This window comes from Neurospora hispaniola, assembly GCF_033458365.1.
Source record: "Neurospora hispaniola strain FGSC 10403 chromosome Unknown B0T23scaffold_3, whole genome shotgun sequence".
Classification (NCBI taxonomy): Eukaryota; Fungi; Ascomycota; class Sordariomycetes; order Sordariales; family Sordariaceae; genus Neurospora; species Neurospora hispaniola.
In genome coordinates, this window is record NW_026944408.1 from 1,104,144 (window position 1) to 1,122,399 (window position 18,256).

At 51.9% G+C, this 18,256-nt stretch overlaps 5 protein-coding genes across 5 annotated transcripts; 4 read left to right on the forward strand and 1 right to left on the reverse strand.

Moving 5' to 3' along the window:
* Nucleotides 1–2,100: 2,100 nt before the first annotated feature.
* B0T23DRAFT_105962 (Rapamycin-insensitive companion of mTOR, N-term-domain-containing protein) lies at nt 2,101–7,089 on the forward strand. The gene is made up of 2 exons (XM_062831773.1): nt 2,101–3,192; nt 3,249–7,089. The coding sequence occupies exons 1-2, from the start codon at nt 2,246–2,248 to the stop codon at nt 6,955–6,957; spliced, it is 4,656 nt and encodes a 1,551-aa protein (XP_062693757.1). The 5' UTR covers nt 2,101–2,245; the 3' UTR covers nt 6,958–7,089.
* Nucleotides 7,090–9,431: 2,342 nt separating this feature from the next.
* Nucleotides 9,432–11,327, reverse strand: B0T23DRAFT_105966 (uncharacterized protein). Its single transcript, XM_062831774.1, has one exon. The coding sequence runs from the start codon at nt 11,224–11,226 to the stop codon at nt 9,556–9,558; it is 1,671 nt and encodes a 556-aa protein (XP_062693758.1). The 5' UTR covers nt 11,227–11,327; the 3' UTR covers nt 9,432–9,555.
* A 2,022-nt stretch (nt 11,328–13,349) lies between these two features.
* Nucleotides 13,350–13,900, forward strand: B0T23DRAFT_394463 (uncharacterized protein; the record flags this gene model as incomplete). Its single annotated transcript, XM_062838129.1, has 2 exons — nt 13,350–13,584; nt 13,674–13,900. The coding sequence occupies 2 exons, from the start codon at nt 13,350–13,352 to the stop codon at nt 13,898–13,900; spliced, it is 462 nt and encodes a 153-aa protein (XP_062693759.1).
* A 757-nt stretch (nt 13,901–14,657) lies between these two features.
* On the forward strand, nt 14,658–15,978 carry B0T23DRAFT_106050 (60S ribosomal protein L34). The gene is made up of 3 exons (XM_062831776.1): nt 14,658–14,828; nt 14,925–15,048; nt 15,415–15,978. Exons 1-3 carry the CDS (start codon nt 14,791–14,793, stop codon nt 15,604–15,606), a joined length of 354 nt encoding a protein of 117 aa, XP_062693760.1. The 5' UTR covers nt 14,658–14,790; the 3' UTR covers nt 15,607–15,978.
* Nucleotides 15,979–16,236: 258 nt separating this feature from the next.
* Nucleotides 16,237–17,709, forward strand: B0T23DRAFT_419078 (uncharacterized protein). Its single transcript, XM_062839692.1, has 2 exons — nt 16,237–16,957; nt 17,126–17,709. The coding sequence occupies exons 1-2, from the start codon at nt 16,351–16,353 to the stop codon at nt 17,317–17,319; spliced, it is 801 nt and encodes a 266-aa protein (XP_062693761.1). The 5' UTR covers nt 16,237–16,350; the 3' UTR covers nt 17,320–17,709.
* Nucleotides 17,710–18,256: the final 547 nt, after the last annotated feature.

Here is an 18,256-nt window from a genome sequence, read left to right on the forward strand (position 1 = left end):
TTCCTCGTTTTCTTCCTCCTCCTATTATTACTATTATTACTTCTACTACTATTAAACGAATAATTTATTTATAGATTCGTCCTACTATTCTTCTATTTTATTACTATTAGGTTAAATAGAATTCTCGAACTTAATAACTTAAACTTAAAGGAGGGTAGTAGTAGCGGTATTATCCTACTACTCTACTTTTACTATTACTATTATTACTCCTTTTCTTACTATTATTTTTTTAATTCTTCGATCTTTTTCTATAATTCTTTAATTTCTAAGGCCTACTTTTAGTTAGCGGGAGGGAAAAAGGTATTATTATTATTAAGAGGATTGAAAAGGTATTAGGAAGCTATAATTATAAAATAGGATTATTATTAGAATTTAGATAAAGTAGTAAGGAGAGACGGTGTAGTAGCGGTAATGGACGGAACGGATTCGAATTTAAAATTACTAAATTCTTAAAGTTTATTAAATTTATAATTATTAATATAATAAACGGGGAAAATTTAGTTTCCAATTATAAACCGCTCTTTTATTTTACAATTCGAATAATAAATTATTTACTTACTTTAAATTGTTTATTATATAAATATTTAAGGAAAGAACTATTAATATACTGCTCTATAAGTTTAAACTATTTACAATTTGAATTGCTTATAATTTAAATAGTATATCGAGCGAATTGTTATTTTGCGGTACGCTAACGGTCTGAATATGTAAATATTCGGAAAGTCTAAGCGTATGTAGATTGAATTGTGCGTTAGCGGTTTAGAAGAAGTAGTAATTCATGTACGGTTCGATTGCTTCAAATGTTTAAAATAACTAAAACGCTAGTTAAATGAACTGTGTGTGTATGGTTCATTCAATATGCCGTACATTTTTGCAAGTGCTTGCAAAACTGACCGCTTATTAAAAAAATCCGTGCACACACAGCTTACTTATCTCAAGCCATTATTACACGGTACACCACACCCCCCTAAAATCCGCTAAGAAGTCACAGTTTGAGGTCTTGCTCATATCAAATTTGGATCAGCTGCCAAGGATTGGCTGTAACTTTACTGTACAGTCTATTATTTCCCTTGGTTGAAATCTTCACCTTCCCAATGTATTGACCGGAGCTCTTGCTCTCTGAACCTTTCCAAGCTTGATGACCCGTTTGCAGACGTTAGATTTCTGTTTGTTTATAGAGTGGATGGACGCAGCTTGAGCATTTCTATGTCCTCTGTGGTCTTTCAAGAGAAGGTATCCTCATCCGAAGAGGCAAGCGCCCACATAACCCTGAGACCATATGATGGAAGAACAGCAATGCTATGGACTTTCAGACACCAAAGCCAGAACATAGCACGAGGTATGGGCAGGGATGTGGAAATTCCTAGCAAGACATAGCCAGCAGGTATACTTACATACATATGAGAGTCCGTCCAGTATATTGTAATGGGCTGAGAAAAAGCACAAAGAGGACTGGAAGAAGCCATGGCGTAAAATACCCCTTTTGGGTTGACAGTCTAGCCAGGGCAGCCAGGGCCTGTCAGGGTTATAGGCGTGGAAACTGGGCTTGAGGTGGGGGCTCAATTGTTAAGTGGGATCCATCTCCAGGTCCACGGCAGTGCACCGACCACTATGTCCATATGCCCTGACCGAACATCCAGGACATCGATCCATCCTATTGCAATGACGGCGGTACCCCCGTTGTGATTGTGCGAGAGTGCAGTGCAGTGTACAGTCAGGATACAGCCGCATTATATTCCGAAAGGTACCACTTTGGCTACCTACCTGCGTGCGACTACAGCCATCGATCATACCCAACCCCTCAAGGGCGACGAACGGCTTTACTAAACGACGCCAGCACATCCCGACGACGGGAGGCGCATGCGACCCCGCTCATCTATCGCGTCCCTCTAGTACCTTTGACGTTCAGTTGGCAACCTGGGAATAGCAACGCCTGCAATTGTCCGCCAGCATGACAGACGCGGAGTAGCAAACTGATAGCCTAACATAACCCGCGGAGACCGAGACAAGAAGACCTCATCTGACTAGAACGAGAGCGACAAGACGAAACACCAGCCTCTCCGGCCGGCGCCCAGGTGGTAACCAAACCACAACTCCTGTTCCCCTCGAGAACGCCGCCGGGAATCGATGCGCAACAGGACACACAGGGCTCCCCCTCGACTGGCGAATCCGAGTCTGAAAATCCAAATCGAATGCCTGTGACGATAGCGAGCCCGGAAGCGGAAGCGTCCTGCGTGGAGGACAAATGGCTGGGCCATCCACCATGTTGAACGCATCAGCAAACCCCCAGAACGCCAGATCCTACTCGTCGCAACAGCCCGGAACCTCGCAGACTTCCCGAGTGAGCTTCGATCGCGATGGCGTGCAACCCCCGGGTCCCGCCCAGCCCCAGAATGGCGGTCGGAACCTTGCCGCGTCCGCCGTGAGCTTTGCCCCGCGCGGTACCGCTCTCAACCCGTCGCCCATGCCAGGCAGCTTCAGTTCGGACCTGCGAAGCCAGCTGAACCTCACCCGTACTGGCTCTCGCCCCGAAATGTATGCCCTCGAGAAGCTGGACGAAAATGTGGACGACACGCATGACCAACCCCTGTCGCAGTTACGGGAGGAGTTGAACCGCGAGATGAAGATCAAGGAGGGGAGCGAGAACATGTTGGAGGCTCTGAATACCAAAAAGCCAAAGCAGGCGAAAGAACAGCGAGCGAGGATCGAGGCCGAGCTGAACTCTTCCACTCAAAAGATCAAGGAATTGCGTCGCAAGATCACGGCTGCCCAGACCACCAAAGCAACACCGACAACTCCCGTCAGGTCCAGAACCACTGCCTTTCTTCAGGACTCGAATGGTATGCGCTCTCCGCCGAGTGCTTCAAGGAGCGGCGCCGGTTCTGATTTTGACGAGCCGACCGAGTCTCCCACGTACGCCCTTACCGAGCTCCTACAGGCCCTCGAGGTCGATGGCATGACACCGGATTACTATGTTTCGAGGGCAAACAGTCTAGTTGATCTCTTCAAGCGTCATCCAACTCTCAAATACGACTTGGTGTGGTCCATTTTTGGCCTTCGCATGCAGGTCATGCTGATGAGCGAAAGTCGCGAAGTCGTTGCTGCAGGCTACAGGATGATACGATACGCCATTTCTGATATCACGTCTCTCAGGAGAATCCGTGCCCTGAATACGGATTACCTGGTTACATGGTGCGTTCACCTCTGTCAGTGTCCATCTCAGTCCAAGACTAACCAAATTACACTAGGTCCTTGATCAAAGACCGTAAATCGGACGTCGAGCGTGAGCAGGCTCTCAAGTTTGTTCGCGCCTTTCTCGATGTCAAAGACGGCGTCAAGGAGATCTCGAGAGCAGTCGTCCGAACCATCGCCGCGATAGCTGAGGAGCCTGATGAGCGGCTACGGCCAATCTGCATAGAGACTCTGGCCGAGATTCTAATACGCGATCCTGCCCTGCTCATATCTGCTGGAGGACTGGCGCCACTGCGCGACGCCTTAGCTGACGGATCATACAAGGCCTCGGAGAGTTTGACAAGTGCTTTCCTTTACCTCCTGGATGCGCCACAACGACGCAAATACCTTTGCGCCGGAAACGAGTTGGAAATCCTATTCACCGCGTTCACCGACGACCTCTCAACCAACGAGCGCATTCTCAAGCAGAACTCTAGGGCTGTGGCATCGGCACTCAAGACATGGTCTGGGCTGATGACTTTGTCCATGTACAACTTTCGTGCCATCAAGTCCATGATTCACAGCATGGTCGTGAACACAGGACCAATACGAGAGACCATCCTCGATCTCCTCTACTCGTTGTTCCGTATCAAGTCCCCGGCGTGGGCTACCTCTTTTCTGGCCGGCAGGCGACTCACCACTTATGGTAGAGTTACGAATCTCAGGTCTACGTCCACCAAAGGATCACATGGCGACTTTGATGATGATGGTGGCGAACAGGATTTTGCCGAGCACTATACCGCACTATTGCTGGCCATCTTCGTCAAGTCTGGCGTGGTACAGGGCCTCCTAAGGCTGACCCAAGAACTTGACAATCCGCCTGTCAAGCGGAAGGCAACCCTGCTTATAGGAGAGGTTCTCAAACTCGCAAGCCGTCTTCTCCCACCATCTGTGAGTAGCAGTCTGCAGATGCTGCCAGAACTGTTTAGCGCTGCCGCCAATCTTAAAGACGAGAAACATTTTATTGCTTCTGGAGTAGTATATCAAATAAGCAGCGTCAGCAAGACGCTCTACAGATCATCGCCAACAACATACACCCCTTCGGTGGTGCCATCGAGCAACTCTTTGGATTTGGGGATACTGGATGACCATCCCAAAAGCAACTCAGCCATCACATTTGATGATGCGACATTCCGACAGCTACTCGTTGATTCACACGTCCTAAGCAGCTCCAACTATGCCAAATGGAATTGGGACATAATTTTGAGGGTAATCGAAGGGCCCCTGACAAGTGGAAAGCGACTCGAAGAGGCCATAAAAGCATCCAAATTCATAAAGCGTATTATGAGCTTCTACCGCCCGTTCAAGTACCGGTTCTCGGAGGTCAAGAGCACAAGAAACACGCAAAAGTACGTCAGAGTAGGATGCTCTCTCATGCATACTCTGTTACAAAGCCCCGAGGGCTGCAAATATCTCTCGGATAACAAACTTCTCAGGCAGATTGCTGAATGTCTGGCACAATGTGACCCAACAAGCGGGTTAACAGCACAATATCCAATGTTTGCTCGGGATCGTCTCACAGATACTCTGTGCGGAGGTTACTTTCCCATGCTCGGTATCCTTACCGGGGACCAGAAGGGCATTCAGATGCTCGATAGGTGGCGTATCTTCAACATGATGTATCGCATTGTTGACCTGAAACAACGCCCCGACATCATCAAGCTGATGCTTGCAAACTTCGACTACTCTCTACATGGCCATCCACGAGTGCTCCTTTCCAAGGCCCTAACGGCTGGGACGAAGGACATCCGGATCGACGCCACAAATGCCTTGCGCAAGTATGCCACGCGGCCAAGGATATCAACGCAGGGCCAGGAACCAAGTGACTCCAAATGGGCAATTCAGCTCCTGGTAACTCAGCTGTATGATCCAGACATTGAAGTCTGTGCCACGGCTGTCAAAATTCTTGAGAAGGCCTGTAACACCAAGAACAATCTCGAGTACATCGTCGAGTGTCGACCAGCGTTAGATCATCTAGGAGAGATAGGGGCTCCCCTTCTGTTGCGCTTTCTGTCGACTTCGATCGGCTACCACTATCTTGACGGCCTAGACTACATCAGCAACGAAATGGATGACTGGTTCCTTGGCCGCAACGATTCATACGTCAGCGTCATCGAGGCAAGCCTTGCCCGTTCCTTCCTAGAACACCAAGACGACCATACCAACCGCATCAGTGTCTTCGATGATGAGCAAGAAATCGAGGCGGACAGTCATGTTCCTCCACATTTCTACCGCGAGCTCACCCGAACACAAGAAGGCTGCAAGCTTCTGAGGGAAAAGGGACACTTTGACGAATTCGCGGCAACAATCCGCGAGTACGGTATGCAGTCAGATGATCCAGAGATGATCGTCAAGGTCAAGGGCTGTCTGTGGGCGGTGGGCAATGTTGGTTCCATGGAGCTCGGCGCGCCATTCCTGGAGTCCTGCGACGTCGTAGAACAGATTGTTCATATTGCCCAAAACCACGAGGTGATGAGTCTTCGTGGCACGGCATTTTTTGTCCTCGGTCTTATCTCGCGTTCCGTCCACGGCCTAGAAATCCTCCTCGAGAACGGATGGGACGCCAACACCAACGTTCTCGGTAACTCACTAGGCTTCTGTATCCCCTCCGACCTCTCCAAACTCTTTTCCCTCAAACCATGGCAATACATCCCCGTAACGGCCATCCAGCTGCCCGACAGTCAAAAGACCGAGACCACCAAGCTTCCCGCCATCCCCTCTCGCCCGCGCTCACAGAGCTTAATCAACGCTATCAAGGAAGAAGAGGAGGAGAAGCAAAAGGCGGCGGCGGCAGCGACGCAAATGAGCTCCAAACCCGACAACAGCACCGCCACCCAGTCAGCAGGCAACCCACCGCCAGCCGAAGATTTGGCTCCCAGGAATGAACTCGATCCGGACCCGACGAACCAGCGCATCCTCGAGCTCATCATCGACCTGGCCAACATGGTCCTCTATCGCCGCTCGCGCGCCGAGCTCCTGCAGATCAAAGCCACCAAGAAGGCTGCCGGCTTCAATCAGCCGCAGCTCTTCAGGAAGGTCATGAGCCTGCTCGAGTGCCACCACTACCGCCTGCAAGACCGGAGCATGATTGTCGGATTATTCGATAAGTCTGTGATGCGAGTAGTAATCTTCGAGGAAGGTCAGACAACAAGCGGGGAGAGTGAGATGGAAATGGACATGGAAGAGGACGAGGACGGTGACGAAGACGAGGATTATGGTGATGCGACCATGTTGGCCACAGGGATGAATTCCGTGAGGGAGGAGGTCGAAGAAGACGAAGTCCAAGTCCGAGATGGGCGGCGACAAGAGAGTTCCGATGACATTAGGATGGGGATGAGTGAAGACGAGGACGAAGATGGAGAGGAGGAGGAGGAGGAGGAGGAGGAGGATGATGATGAAGGGGATAAATCATCCCCTCCCGCCCTCAAAGAGCGAGATCTCCACCGTCGCGGTGGTCAGCACGGTCATCTCCACCATGGCGGGCTGGAAGAAGCAAGAAGGAGGTATGCCATGAATCCGCCACCACGTGGTGTCGTCGGTGTACAACAAGTCGGCGGAATCAGCGGTGGCGGCGGCGCTGTCGTTGGAAGCTTTGGGAGCTCGGGAGGTGGCTCAGGCTCGGTCTCAGGCTCGGTGGATGAACAACAGAGGACAGAACGACAAAGGAGTATAAGTGACCCGGCGGACTTGGAGAGGCATTCCATGATCAGAGGGCCATTTAGGTAGCGTGGCGGCTGTAAGGCGGTGATCGCGGTGGGTGGATGCTTTTTTTGTTCCAGAGTTGGTGTCGTCTTTTTCAGGATATATAACCCTTCGGCGGTCGCGCGAGCATTGGAAGGAGGTCGGTTGGTCGGTTTGTCGGGCTGGACTGGGCAGGCAGGCAGTCAGGCGTAGAGGATATGCAATATTCTCAGCGTCTTCTCTATCCCGCTGGTGTTCATCTTGGCTGTTTATATACAAAGCTAGCTAGATGGACGATATACAGAAGAAATGGGGGCATGTGAGCGGATGAGATGGGTCGGTCGCTTGGTTGGTGTTTGTAGAGCGGATGGAGCATATATGGATGGGGTTTCTACACTACATAGCGAAGCTGTGATCTCTTTTTCCAAGGTGACGCGTTTTCTAATCTGGATTTTGTCTTCTCTCTTGCATCTTGAATTCATCTGAGTGCGACATTAGTGGCGTTCTTGTTTTTTTTTTGTTTTTTTTGTTGTTTTTTTCGTTGCGATGGGCTGGTCGGTGAGTTGATTCTCTTCTGCTATGAATGCGTATGTGGGCAAGGCAATATGGCTTTTTGCAGGATGGGTATCTAGGATGAAGTTGGTATGACAGACTCGGCGTCATCCTTTTTAAGTCTTCCATGTTCAGATAGAGAATAGAACAAGCTTCTTCGGGCGTGGTGGGCGTGTGGGCGGCCCTCTTATGGTAGTTATTGCATGTTTTCTGACTTGTTCAACGGTCCGGTGACTTTCTGGGTTGGGTTTACAGCATGAGGCAGGTGGGATTGGTGAAGTGAAGGGCAGGCAGTCTCACGGGCTTCGCACCTTGAGCCCCCTAAGTTTGACATCCCCTCAGTCACACAAGTCGAAATCCGGATCACCGCTACAACTCTTCAAGACATGATGGAAAGGGTAAGCATCGCGTTTCTCTGGTATGAGCTCGCACTGTTTACTGTCTCTCGTCATCCCACACGGTACTGATTAAGGAAATGGGACCCTGAGATTTGTCAAAACGAAGTGATTTTCTCTCTTTCTAATCGCACACTGCCGAGCTAGACGACCTAAGCTGACTAAGGTATCAATGGGAGGAGGATTATAGCGGTAGTGTTGGTTGGTGATTGATAGTTAGAGTACGGAGGAGAAAGTAGGAAGAATCAAGAGGGGTTTGCCCTTCTTTTGCCAAAAGCCCAAGTTTTTTGCAAGATCAGAAGAGGTAAAGCGGTTCCAGAACTGATCCGGTTTCCCAGGTCTTCTTCCTAAACATGAGGTTGCTGATGCTGGCGTACGTGCGTGCGTGCGTGTATGTTGTGTCAGATTACACTGTACATTGCTGTTGTATGTTGTTTCCCTTCTCCTTTCCACATTGATTGGTGTGCTCTCCCTCTCCTCTCTACCTTTCCCAAGTCCTCCTTCGAACATCCTCGCCTCTTAGATATCGCCATAGCTCGGTTTGAATCGGCGCTTTGGTTGTTTCCCTCCTCTTCCTGCTCCCCATTTCAGTCCATGTCCGCGTCTCCTTGCCTTTTCTTAGCAAAGCAGGGTCATGACATGAGCTAGGAAGAGTTGTTGCAAAGTACCGATCCTCCAAAAAAGCCAGATGGTGATAATTGAGTATAAGACAGACAGCAAACTGCGTGACAACAACCTCATTCAAACGTGCCTTCACCACTTGATAATCCCCATTCACCCAACTATCACCCCCTGTTTTACCCCTTTCCCACAACACCCCAAGCCGGTAGCTGTTCTCCTGGTAGAGAGCTAAAAAGGACAAAACGCCCATTTGGGCCGTGATATGACGTATAACAGGTCATATAGCAGCAGACAGGATCAACTCAAACCCGCTGTAGCCCGCACCCGGTACGCCAAGTATGAGGTTAGGCCATTAACCTACACTTTGAATGCGAGTAAGAAAACATGAATGCATAATAATAGAAATGACTGGGAAGAACATTCTCTTCCCGCGTGTACGTTGTTGCAAAAAATCTCGAGACCTGACAGGTTCGGGCGAGGCATTGGGGAGAAAAAAAGCAGAAAAAAATACAAAATAGGTAGACCGTTAGGTATTCGAGGACAGAAGCCAAAAAAAAAAAAAAAACCCGTATTCCATTTTGACCTCCCTGCACCCACACCAGCCTAACAGCCGCAATCTCCAACCCCCCTTTATGACGCCGATTGTGTAGTACGTGATAGCCGTGCTATGCCAATGTAAAATGTGAACCCTGTCGCTCTGGTACTGACAGAGTGCGAGCAAACGGCAGAATAGCAAGGGTGATGAGACATGAAGAGAAGGGAATTCGTAAAAGACATGATGAGTGCTCAAACCCTCTAATAAGGGGAGCTCGATCATAATAGTCATTTTTAACCACTCTTTCAGTTCTACAAAAGAACCAAGGGTGTGAAGCGTGTATCGTCATCATCACTCCTCGTTATCGCTCTGGGCTGCAAATAGACTGGCCTACGATCGGCGTTCTTCTTGCTGTTGTCGCGGCTCTTCGTTCCTTACGGTCGGTTGTGATGGCGTACTGTGTCGGGCTCGAGGGGGCGGGTTGCCTGGGGTGACCGACTGAGAACCGGCGTGCGTCTGATGTGATGACGGTCCTTCGCACTACGTAGAAACCATCATTTGATTCATAGCCAGGCGGCCTGTGTCGTCGTCCATCATGGGCAGGCCGTCCATCGGGTTGCCGCGCTGCTCCATGGCGTTCATTCGAGCTTCCATACTGTTCAACCGAGTGTCAACAATGTGGCCGCCGCTCATACCACCGTTCGTCATGGGCCCATTACCAAGATTTCCGCCTCCCATATTAGCCGTAGGCATGCTCGGGGTGCCCATCGAGGGCACGCCGTTGCCCCCAAGCATCGATGGGCGGCCACTTTCTATCGCGTCAAGTCGCTTCTCCATGTTGTCGATTCGCGCCATAATGGTAGAGACATTGGCCTCTAGCCTCTGAAAGCTCGTAGTCTGATCGTGCTGCAACCGGTCAATTTTGTTGGTGATGCTGCGGATGCTTTGTGCGATGGGGGTGTTTTCCTGTCCTGGCACAGCGGCGGGTATACGCGGCTCATGGTTGTGACGAGCCTCCTGAACTGCAAATCGCCACTGGTTGCCGAGATTGACTTCACAAACCGCCTTCGCGCGCCAGGGGCAGTCAACCTTGCGAGTGCTGGGGTTACGCTTCTTCGCGGTGCTGCTGTACTTGACGCCGCCGCGGTCACATACGAGGTCGTAACGCGTCGGTTTGCCCTCACGGTAGTTGCTGGCACGCAGCTTGACAACTCCGTAACCCTGATCCTTGGCAACCTTTTGAACCGAGGCCAGCAAATCCTCAAAGGTGCGATAGATACCCTCGGGTGGCGGGGCCAACGCGGGCGCGGGTGAAGGGGGCGGCATTGTGGACTGCGCGGTCGAGTTCGTCACGGGTTGCGTCCACCCGGACAGGTTGTTGTAGCCGGCGCTGGAGGTGGCCACGGTGACAGGGGAAGGGGATGAGTCGTTGGGAGCGGAGTGGTTGGGGTACGTGTTGAAATTGACGCGATCCGTAGTACTCGACGGGGCAACAGACGTACGCTGCTGCTGTTGCTGCTGTTGGGCCTGTTGGGCCTGCTGCTGCTGCTGCTGTACCTGTTGTTGTTGCTGCTGCTGCTGTTGCTGTTGCTGTGCGTGATGCTGAAGCTGGAGCTGCTGATGCTGGGAACGCTGCTGATGGTGTTGCTGATGGCTGGCACCGTTATCGCCGGTCAGGTTGCTGAGCGAGGTGAGGCCGGAGTTGTCGGGCTGGGGGGCGGGAGCGAGAGACGACGAAGGTGGATCGGGGTACTGTTGGTGTTGAGGAGCGTTGTAGCCGTTCATCAAGCCGTCAGGGTCGGCCGGGACCTGGTGGGATCTGGTGTCGAGCTGTTGCGATGCAAAGGTGGGAGGTTGAGCAGACACCGTGTCGGGGTGGGCGCGCACGGCCTGCGGATGCTGGTGCTGGTGCTGGTGCTGGTGCTGCACCTGGACCTGCTGGTGATGGGCTTGGTGTGGGTGAGCACCGGGGTGTGGCTGCTGGACCTGGTGGGTTTGGTGGGCGTGCTGCGAGTGCTGAGGGACACCGTGCTGCACAGTGTGCTGCTGGTGCTGGCTCTGGACGGGGTGCTGGCCCCAACCTTGGCTCACCGGGACTACTCCAGGGCCCTGTGCGGCAGCAGCAGCGCTGGCACCATTTCCGGCGTCAGGGACGCGGGTCGTGCGAGAGGGGCGCTTGCGCGAGCGTTGTGGCTGGGCGTGGGCTTCCATTGGCGACAGACAGACAGCAGCGACGGGCTGTCTTTTTGTCCAGCACGAGAAGACGAAAAGAAAGTAAGCAGGACGGCTGGTATAGAGGTACGGCACAGGCTATGCGAGACGGGGGGGACGCGAGAGCGAGGGACTGCCGTGGATCTCCGTACAGGTTGTACGCACTGGAACGGAACAGGAAGCAGAGCGCGCGGGCGGGCAGATGGAAAGGACAAGCTGCTGCCGTGGTGGTGGTGCTGCTGCTGCTGCTGCTGCTGCTGCTGCTGAGTGGTCTGGTGGTGGTGCTAGGTGCAGTGAGATGAGAGCAATGGAAAGATTGTTGGTGCTGTCTGTGGTGACCAAGCCAGTCGCAGCCAGTGGAGGGATACTGTGTGCAGTTGGGGTAGGTCGTGCTTGGTGCTTGGGGGGGACAGGTCCGTGGTAGGCGAGTGGGCGGGCAGGTGGGATGAGCGACAGGTAAAAGTAGTACTGTGTGTAGCACTCACAGTGGGCAGACTTGGACGATTCCTTGGTTGCGAGACTTAGTTGCAAGACAAGTTGAACTTGGTCGAGACCTAGAGGCAAGGTATGACTTGAGCGAACTGAAGCCAGAACCACTCGCTACTTGCAAGATAGACCGCAGCCCGTCTCTTTCTTGGATGCGTCGTCGAGTGCCTCGATTCGATGCCGGGGCCTTTTTGCCTTGCTGGAGATCAACGTCGTGCACTCGGATGAAGGTCGTTCCGTCTCGGACGCTTTTAACGGCCTAGACTTAGCTGTCTGTTTGTGAACCACGCCCCGGTAATGTCTGAAAATTTGATGAGCAAAGTTTGATTGAGAAGAAGGTGGCTTGCCCTCGCTCCTCTTTCCCATGGAAGTTTCCCTCCGGTTATTTGCTAGCACAACAAGGCAATTCCGCGAAAAATTCATCCATATGAGCTTGGGCCACCTTTGGGATCCCACGCAGTGAGAAGGAACATTCCCGTACCAACTGCCCGCTTGCCGCCCTCCACCACGCACTCCTGCCAAACCCACAGCGCGCGCACCCTCTTGGCCTTTTGGCCCCCCCGGCAAGCCCAGCCAAATGCATCCAAGCCGGATCACTAGCTCGCTCCAGGCGCAAGGAAAACAAAGCCTGGGCCCGCACACCGGGGCCTTGGTGCTTTGTATGTATCTGTAGATGTACCTTTCCCATCTCAACCTAAATGTCCACCTCTTGCCAGAGACACCCGTTCGTCACCACCCGACAACCGACACACCCCCTTCCCTTTTCCAAGCTCGGCCCTTCCCTCTGTCTTGCGCTTCCCGCACCGACTCTCCAAAAGACGCCCCTCTTCCGTCTACACTATCGATCCATCAGCCACGACTTTGCACCAATCCAGAGCTCTGGACATCACACCGCATCCTCCCTTTTCTTTGTTTCTTCTTTCTCCGTCCGGCCAGACCCCCCCCCCCCCCCCCCCTCCTTCTCTTCCCACGCAGCACGCGATTCAATCATTCAACGACAGCTGCCCGTGAATTACCTAGGTACCTAGAAATAGTACCGCTACACGGGGCGCCTACGCAGTACGCTACGCTATCCTACCTTACGCACCAGGCCGTAGCCCCCGAGACCACCTCAGCCAAGCCGCGTGCCTTTTCTGGTGATTCCGCATCCATTCTCCTTCCTTGCTCAACACCCTGGTCCCTGTCGAGGTTCCCGTTTCCTGGTCGAGCTGACGTTCACCAACCGTCCCGCCTGGCGATAACAACGACTGGTTCAAGGGCCTGATATCCATTCCCACCATCGCTCGGGACCGACTGCGACTTGTCAATCTCTGCCCCACCTGACATATCCCGTCCGTATCGGTGACTGCTGCCTCCGTTATTAGCTTCGCAGCCCCCCTCCAACTGCGCCTGGGCTGTGAGAGTTGGCCTCGGAGTGTTCGTTGCGGTGCCCTGTGATTCAACAGAGGACCGGATGCGGAACTGGATCGCCATTGCATTTGGCATTCCATGTTGTTTCGCCGTCTTCCCCCTCTGGATTATCACGCCTGCTGTCACGTTGTGCTTCGCTACGCGTTCTAGAACCTTGCGGTCCGAGCTGCTTGCACCCCAAGGACCCGTCGCTGTGCCAGCACAGGAGCGCATCCTCGATAGCCGCCATGGCAAACAACCACACGCAAACGCCCAAAGATGCTAGTTTCCAGGAAGAGGAGCGTCTCGAGGATGCGCTCGACTACCTGAACGAGCTGCACGTGCAGGCAAGTCAGAGACATACCGGTTATCGTCCCCTCCGTGGATCTTATTCTAACTCGCCATCTTTGGGCCAACAGCTTCAGCGTCTTCGCTCTGCCATACCGCGCATGTTTCACCCCATGGCCGTGAAGTCATCCACACGTATGTGCTATCTTCCGCCCGATGGGCAAACACATTCGGACACCCATAGCCCTATCCGGGGCATTTCGCATAGCTAACATTGTCACTAGCCCAGAATACATTCGCCGCATTTTCAGATGCGGTGCAAGACACGGGGAAGGAAATTCGCCAGTTCAAAGACACTATGTTAAGCAGCGAGAGCGAAAAGGTCTTCAACATGGCCAACGAAAGCCGGCGAGCAAATCCCATGGGAATCAAGCCATGGAGAGCTAGGGACGATCCCGAATGGACGACGAGAAAGAGGAGAAAGCTGGACAACGGGCTCAAGCAGTCTTGACGAAGAACGATGGACCACGACACCAGCATATACATGCTTTTTGACTCATATAAATTTTCCTTGATAAGGGCTGGGATTGGCTTCTGGAGTATGGGATTGGCGCCGGGAGTTAGGGTCGGTTTGGGAAGACATGATTGCGATTCTAGTGGGCTGCTCTGGTAATACCCAACGAGTTATCAAGTAGCAGCATAGAGGGATTTCTGGGCGCACAGTTCTGGCATGGGAATAGTTGGCTGCGTTCATATCACCTGGAAGGATGCAGTGAAAACTGAAGCGGTCTGAGAAGCAAAGTTACGATTGCGATTGGTCGTTATCTCACATGTCGATCGAGGCAAACATTTACTAGTCACTAATAAACGGAGGGGAGGATGCGAAGTGGTGCGTTCTTACATTGGGGTGCAAAGAAAACTGGCATGGCTGACGTTGATAATGCGGTAATGCGGGCTGATGCCAAGGCAGATTTAGTAGAGCCAGCGTTGTCGTTGAAGGTTCACATTCACAGACTATCGATTCCTCGTTGTCACCATGTCTTGCAACAAAGGGGCGGGTGACGTGACGTGACAGCTGGTGCGTGCTCAAGTTGATAGTTGAAGGTGGACAGTGCACCCTGGCAGCTGGCTTCATTCGTTTTAATCGGCCTTTAGCCTAGTTGTCTGGTGCTCATCCACAAAATGGCTGAGAGCTAGAGCACCAGCCACATCATTACTTAAGCAGGATTAGCCAGCTTTCGCGGACGGCACTGGGCGGCAGCACCGCGCACTGGGGCTGGGTGGGGCTTGCGCTGGGCGCCCGCACAGAAATTTCCTAACCACCAATCTTCAAAATTCATCCACTTCGCAGTCGTGAGCGATAGTTTTGCAGCATCGAAACTCGACAGCAACACCGCAGCAATGGCGTCTTCTCGTGTCACCTACCGCCGCCGCAACCCGTGAGTTTTGATCATTTTTAACATTTCCATGAGGAGAATTGCTGGAAAAAGGGAGAACACGATGGGCTAACTTTTTGTCTTTTCTTCACACAACAGCTACAACACCACGTCTAACAAGACGCGGATTGTTAAGACCCCTGGCGGTCAGCTGCGTGTTCTGCACATCAAGAAGCGCGGTACTGCTCCCAAGTGCGGTGACTGCGGCATCAAGCTCCCTGGTGTAAGTTATCACACTTTTTGGCGATTTCGCGAAGCAGAGAAACTGGGGAGATGAGGTGGGGGGAGTACCGAACGGCCAAACGATTCGACCGACTTGCGCGAAGAACGAACCACGTCCCAACGACCAAACCACGGAAGATTTACAAACTTGGGAGGACTGAAAGCAAATACGCTGCCCGGCAATGGTGGGGGATGGAGAGGACTGTGACGGCGACGACTACAGCGAGAACGGCAGAGACGAGATTGTGACCGACAACGTGGCCCGGCCCCCCCAGCATGACGGATCTTGAAGGAGGAATCATGGATTACCGCAACGACTGCGACGCGCCGAAACACATATGCTGACGGAGCCTTTGCTATCACACAGGTCCCTGCCCTCCGCCCCCGCGAGTACGCTCAGCTCTCCAAGCCCAAGAAGACTGTCCAGCGTGCCTACGGTGGTTCCCGCTGCGGCAACTGCGTCCGCGACCGTGTCGTCCGTGCTTTCCTCATTGAGGAGCAGAAGATCGTCAAGAAGGTCCTCAAGGAGCAGAGCCAGGCTGAGAAGTCCAAGAAGTAAACAAGTTAAATTGTCAGCTTTCTTTGGGTCTTTGTCTTGGGGGAAATCAACAAATATGGTTGCGCAAGGTTGACGGTCTCATTGCTTCGGTGTTCAATTGGGAAAAGGGGGCTGCACAGCATTGCGATGCCATAACACAGCAACACAATACAGCCGGGGATTTATCGGTTGTCTCTTGTTCTCTTAGGGCTGCTTTCTCACCCGGAATGAGGTTCCATCAATGAAACTGGACTTCAAGCCGTGCTCACACCGACCGAACCGAACCTGGGCAATGCTGCTGGGAGGAGATGAACAGCCGCCTAGGCGTTGCCCTGCCTCTGCTATATCTCTATATATCTAGATTTGGCTTAGGATTTGGAGGGCGTCCAGGCGTCCGTGGATGACTGCAAGACGATGAACCGCAAGACACTCAATACGACCGCCAAAAATTTGTGCAGCAATATCGGGTTTACGTGATAATGATAATACCCCAGTTTAAGTGCTTGTTTATCAGAATGTTCACTTGTTCCTCAGTTACGTTGTGGTGCTCGATTAGAAACTTTCCCCTCCAGTCTGTGTCATCTGAAAAGGGGGTTAGTTTGGGCATGCACCACCCGATCTTTGGCTAGCGAGAATATGACGTCGAGGCCTCATCGATTTCTTATTTTCAATCCCCAGTTATGAACACCTTACCTTCTCAAAACATCAACCTTACATATCCCACCACTCATCACCCCCCGAAAAGAAAACGTACATGCCAACGCGATGACATTTTCAATCAATTCCGTGCGCTCAACGGTCCTCCGCTATGCTGTTCAGCGCACAACAGCGTTGACTCTTCCCACCCCGCGTGTCTCAATCTCCCGCCCAACTTCATTCTCACCCTCACTTCTCATCATCAGCGCCACCACCACCAACCACAACGATGCCACCACCCTCTTTTCACCCGGTGTCAGACGCTTCACCACCACCACCCCTCAAGCCGCCAAACAGAAGAAACCAAAACTAGCCCACAACAACGAACCCGTTCCCGATTCTCCTCCCACCACCGACTTTGGCGAGATGGACATGCTAGGCCAGACGCCCGTCCCGTCCACGGCTATAGACGAGTGCTTCCATGATGGGTTTGCGCTGAACAGTGGGGTGCAAGTGACGGGGGGCAGTGGGGTGTTGTTGGTGGGTGGTGAGGCTTTTGAGTGGAGGCCTTGGGCGGTTGTTGCTGGTACTGGTACTGGTACTGGTACAGGTGCTGAGGGGGAGATGGGAAAGGCGGCGATACCACCAAAAAGGAAGCTTGTGAATGAAAAGGGCCAGTGGGATGTGTCGAGGGAAGAGCAGTGGGGGTTTCTGGGAAGGTTGTGGCCTCGGCCTGGTACGTCTTTCCTTTTTTTTTTTTTTTTTTTTTTCTTTCTTTTTTTTTTTTTTTGTCGTATCCTCCTCTCCCAATGACAGTGGGATTTATGGCTACCTACATACATTAAGGAATAAGGAACAACAACAGAACTAAACATTAACTCCTACCCAATGAAAAAAAAAACAGACCTCCTGATCCTCGGCGTCGGCCCCTCCCTCCGTCCCCTCTCGCCTGCTACTAGAGCCCTGATCAACAGCATGGGCATCCGCGTCGAAGTGCTGGACACGAGAAATGCGGCATCGCAGTATAACTTGCTAGCGACGGAGAGGGGAGTGGATCAGGTTGCTGCTGCGTTGGTGCCGCTTGGTTGGAGGGAGTAGGTTGTGGCTATGAGAGATCTGGGCAAGGTTGGGGAGTGGTAATGGTTATGAGGATTATGAGGGGTGGGGGAGAGGGCGAAAGTATATGTATGTGGAAGTGACATTTGACTTAGGATGATTGGCTGGTAGCGATGGTAACCGGACTCGGTGTCCATTCGGAGTCGAGGCAGAAAGACAGAGCTCCATATGCTGGGGAGGATATGGTTCCGGTGGTTGACAGAACAAAACAAGACAGACCCGAACAGGACTCGATATCGTGGGGAGATGATATACGAGGTAGAGGAACAGATTAGATTAACTACAGTTAGCCAAGTATAGAAGAGTGTGGGGTGTATGATGTTATTTATGTATTTTGTTGGGTAAATTCGCTCCTCTGTCATCATCTTTGGCCTCTACGAGTTACTAGCGAGTTGTTCTCTGAGTCTTTGTAAATTGTTTATTTGGTCCTCTGTAAATGCCGGACTTTGCCTCCTTGCTCCGAACCAGGGGGAGTAGGTATTTCGACATTTGTTATATCGTTAGGATACCGAGATCAAGGAGACAGGCAGGTGCACCGCTCAACTCGATTTGTAAATTGCATCCACTTTCGTTGAGGTTTGTTGACTTCTGGTTCAGCCATTCGAATGTAAGGAAAGCTCTTAGTAATGATCTTAAAGGCCAACGGACTCTGAGCATTTGATACATAATGGTTCACTATATAACATCACTTATGAGCCACGTTGATGACAACTTCCAAGATAGCTCTGTCCATAGGTCTATTCGCGGCAAAACTGCTACTCAAACATGTGATTGTGCAAGGCTATGCTCGCCTCCGTTAACCATATTCCTACATAGACCACCTTGTGTGGCCAGTGCATATCATTCTTTTTTGTTTTGTCTAATCCCGTACAGTCATGTCAGACACGCATAAGTCTACATAACAGAACTTTCCCGGTAT

What these genes read in the sequence shown, in the direction of transcription:
- B0T23DRAFT_105962 (XM_062831773.1), top strand. Translation starts at nt 2,246, where the DNA reads ATGGCTGGGCCATCCACCATGTTGAACGCATCAGCAAACCCCCAGAAC. An exon ending in ACGGATTACCTGGTTACATG is followed by an intron (nt 3,193 to 3,248) that starts GTGCGTTCACCT and finishes AAATTACACTAG; the next exon opens with GTCCTTGATCAAAGACCGTA.
- B0T23DRAFT_105966 (XM_062831774.1), bottom strand. Translation starts at nt 11,226, where the DNA reads ATGGAAGCCCACGCCCAGCCACAACGCTCGCGCAAGCGCCCCTCTCGC.
- B0T23DRAFT_106050 (XM_062831776.1), top strand. Translation starts at nt 14,791, where the DNA reads ATGGCGTCTTCTCGTGTCACCTACCGCCGCCGCAACCC. An exon ending in ACCTACCGCCGCCGCAACCC is followed by an intron (nt 14,829 to 14,924) that starts GTGAGTTTTGAT and finishes TTCACACAACAG; the next exon opens with CTACAACACCACGTCTAACA. An exon ending in GCGGCATCAAGCTCCCTGGT is followed by an intron (nt 15,049 to 15,414) that starts GTAAGTTATCAC and finishes GCTATCACACAG; the next exon opens with GTCCCTGCCCTCCGCCCCCG.
- B0T23DRAFT_419078 (XM_062839692.1), top strand. Translation starts at nt 16,351, where the DNA reads ATGACATTTTCAATCAATTCCGTGCGCTCAACGGTCCTCCGCTATGCT. An exon ending in AAGGTTGTGGCCTCGGCCTG is followed by an intron (nt 16,958 to 17,125) that starts GTACGTCTTTCC and finishes AAAAAAAAACAG; the next exon opens with ACCTCCTGATCCTCGGCGTC.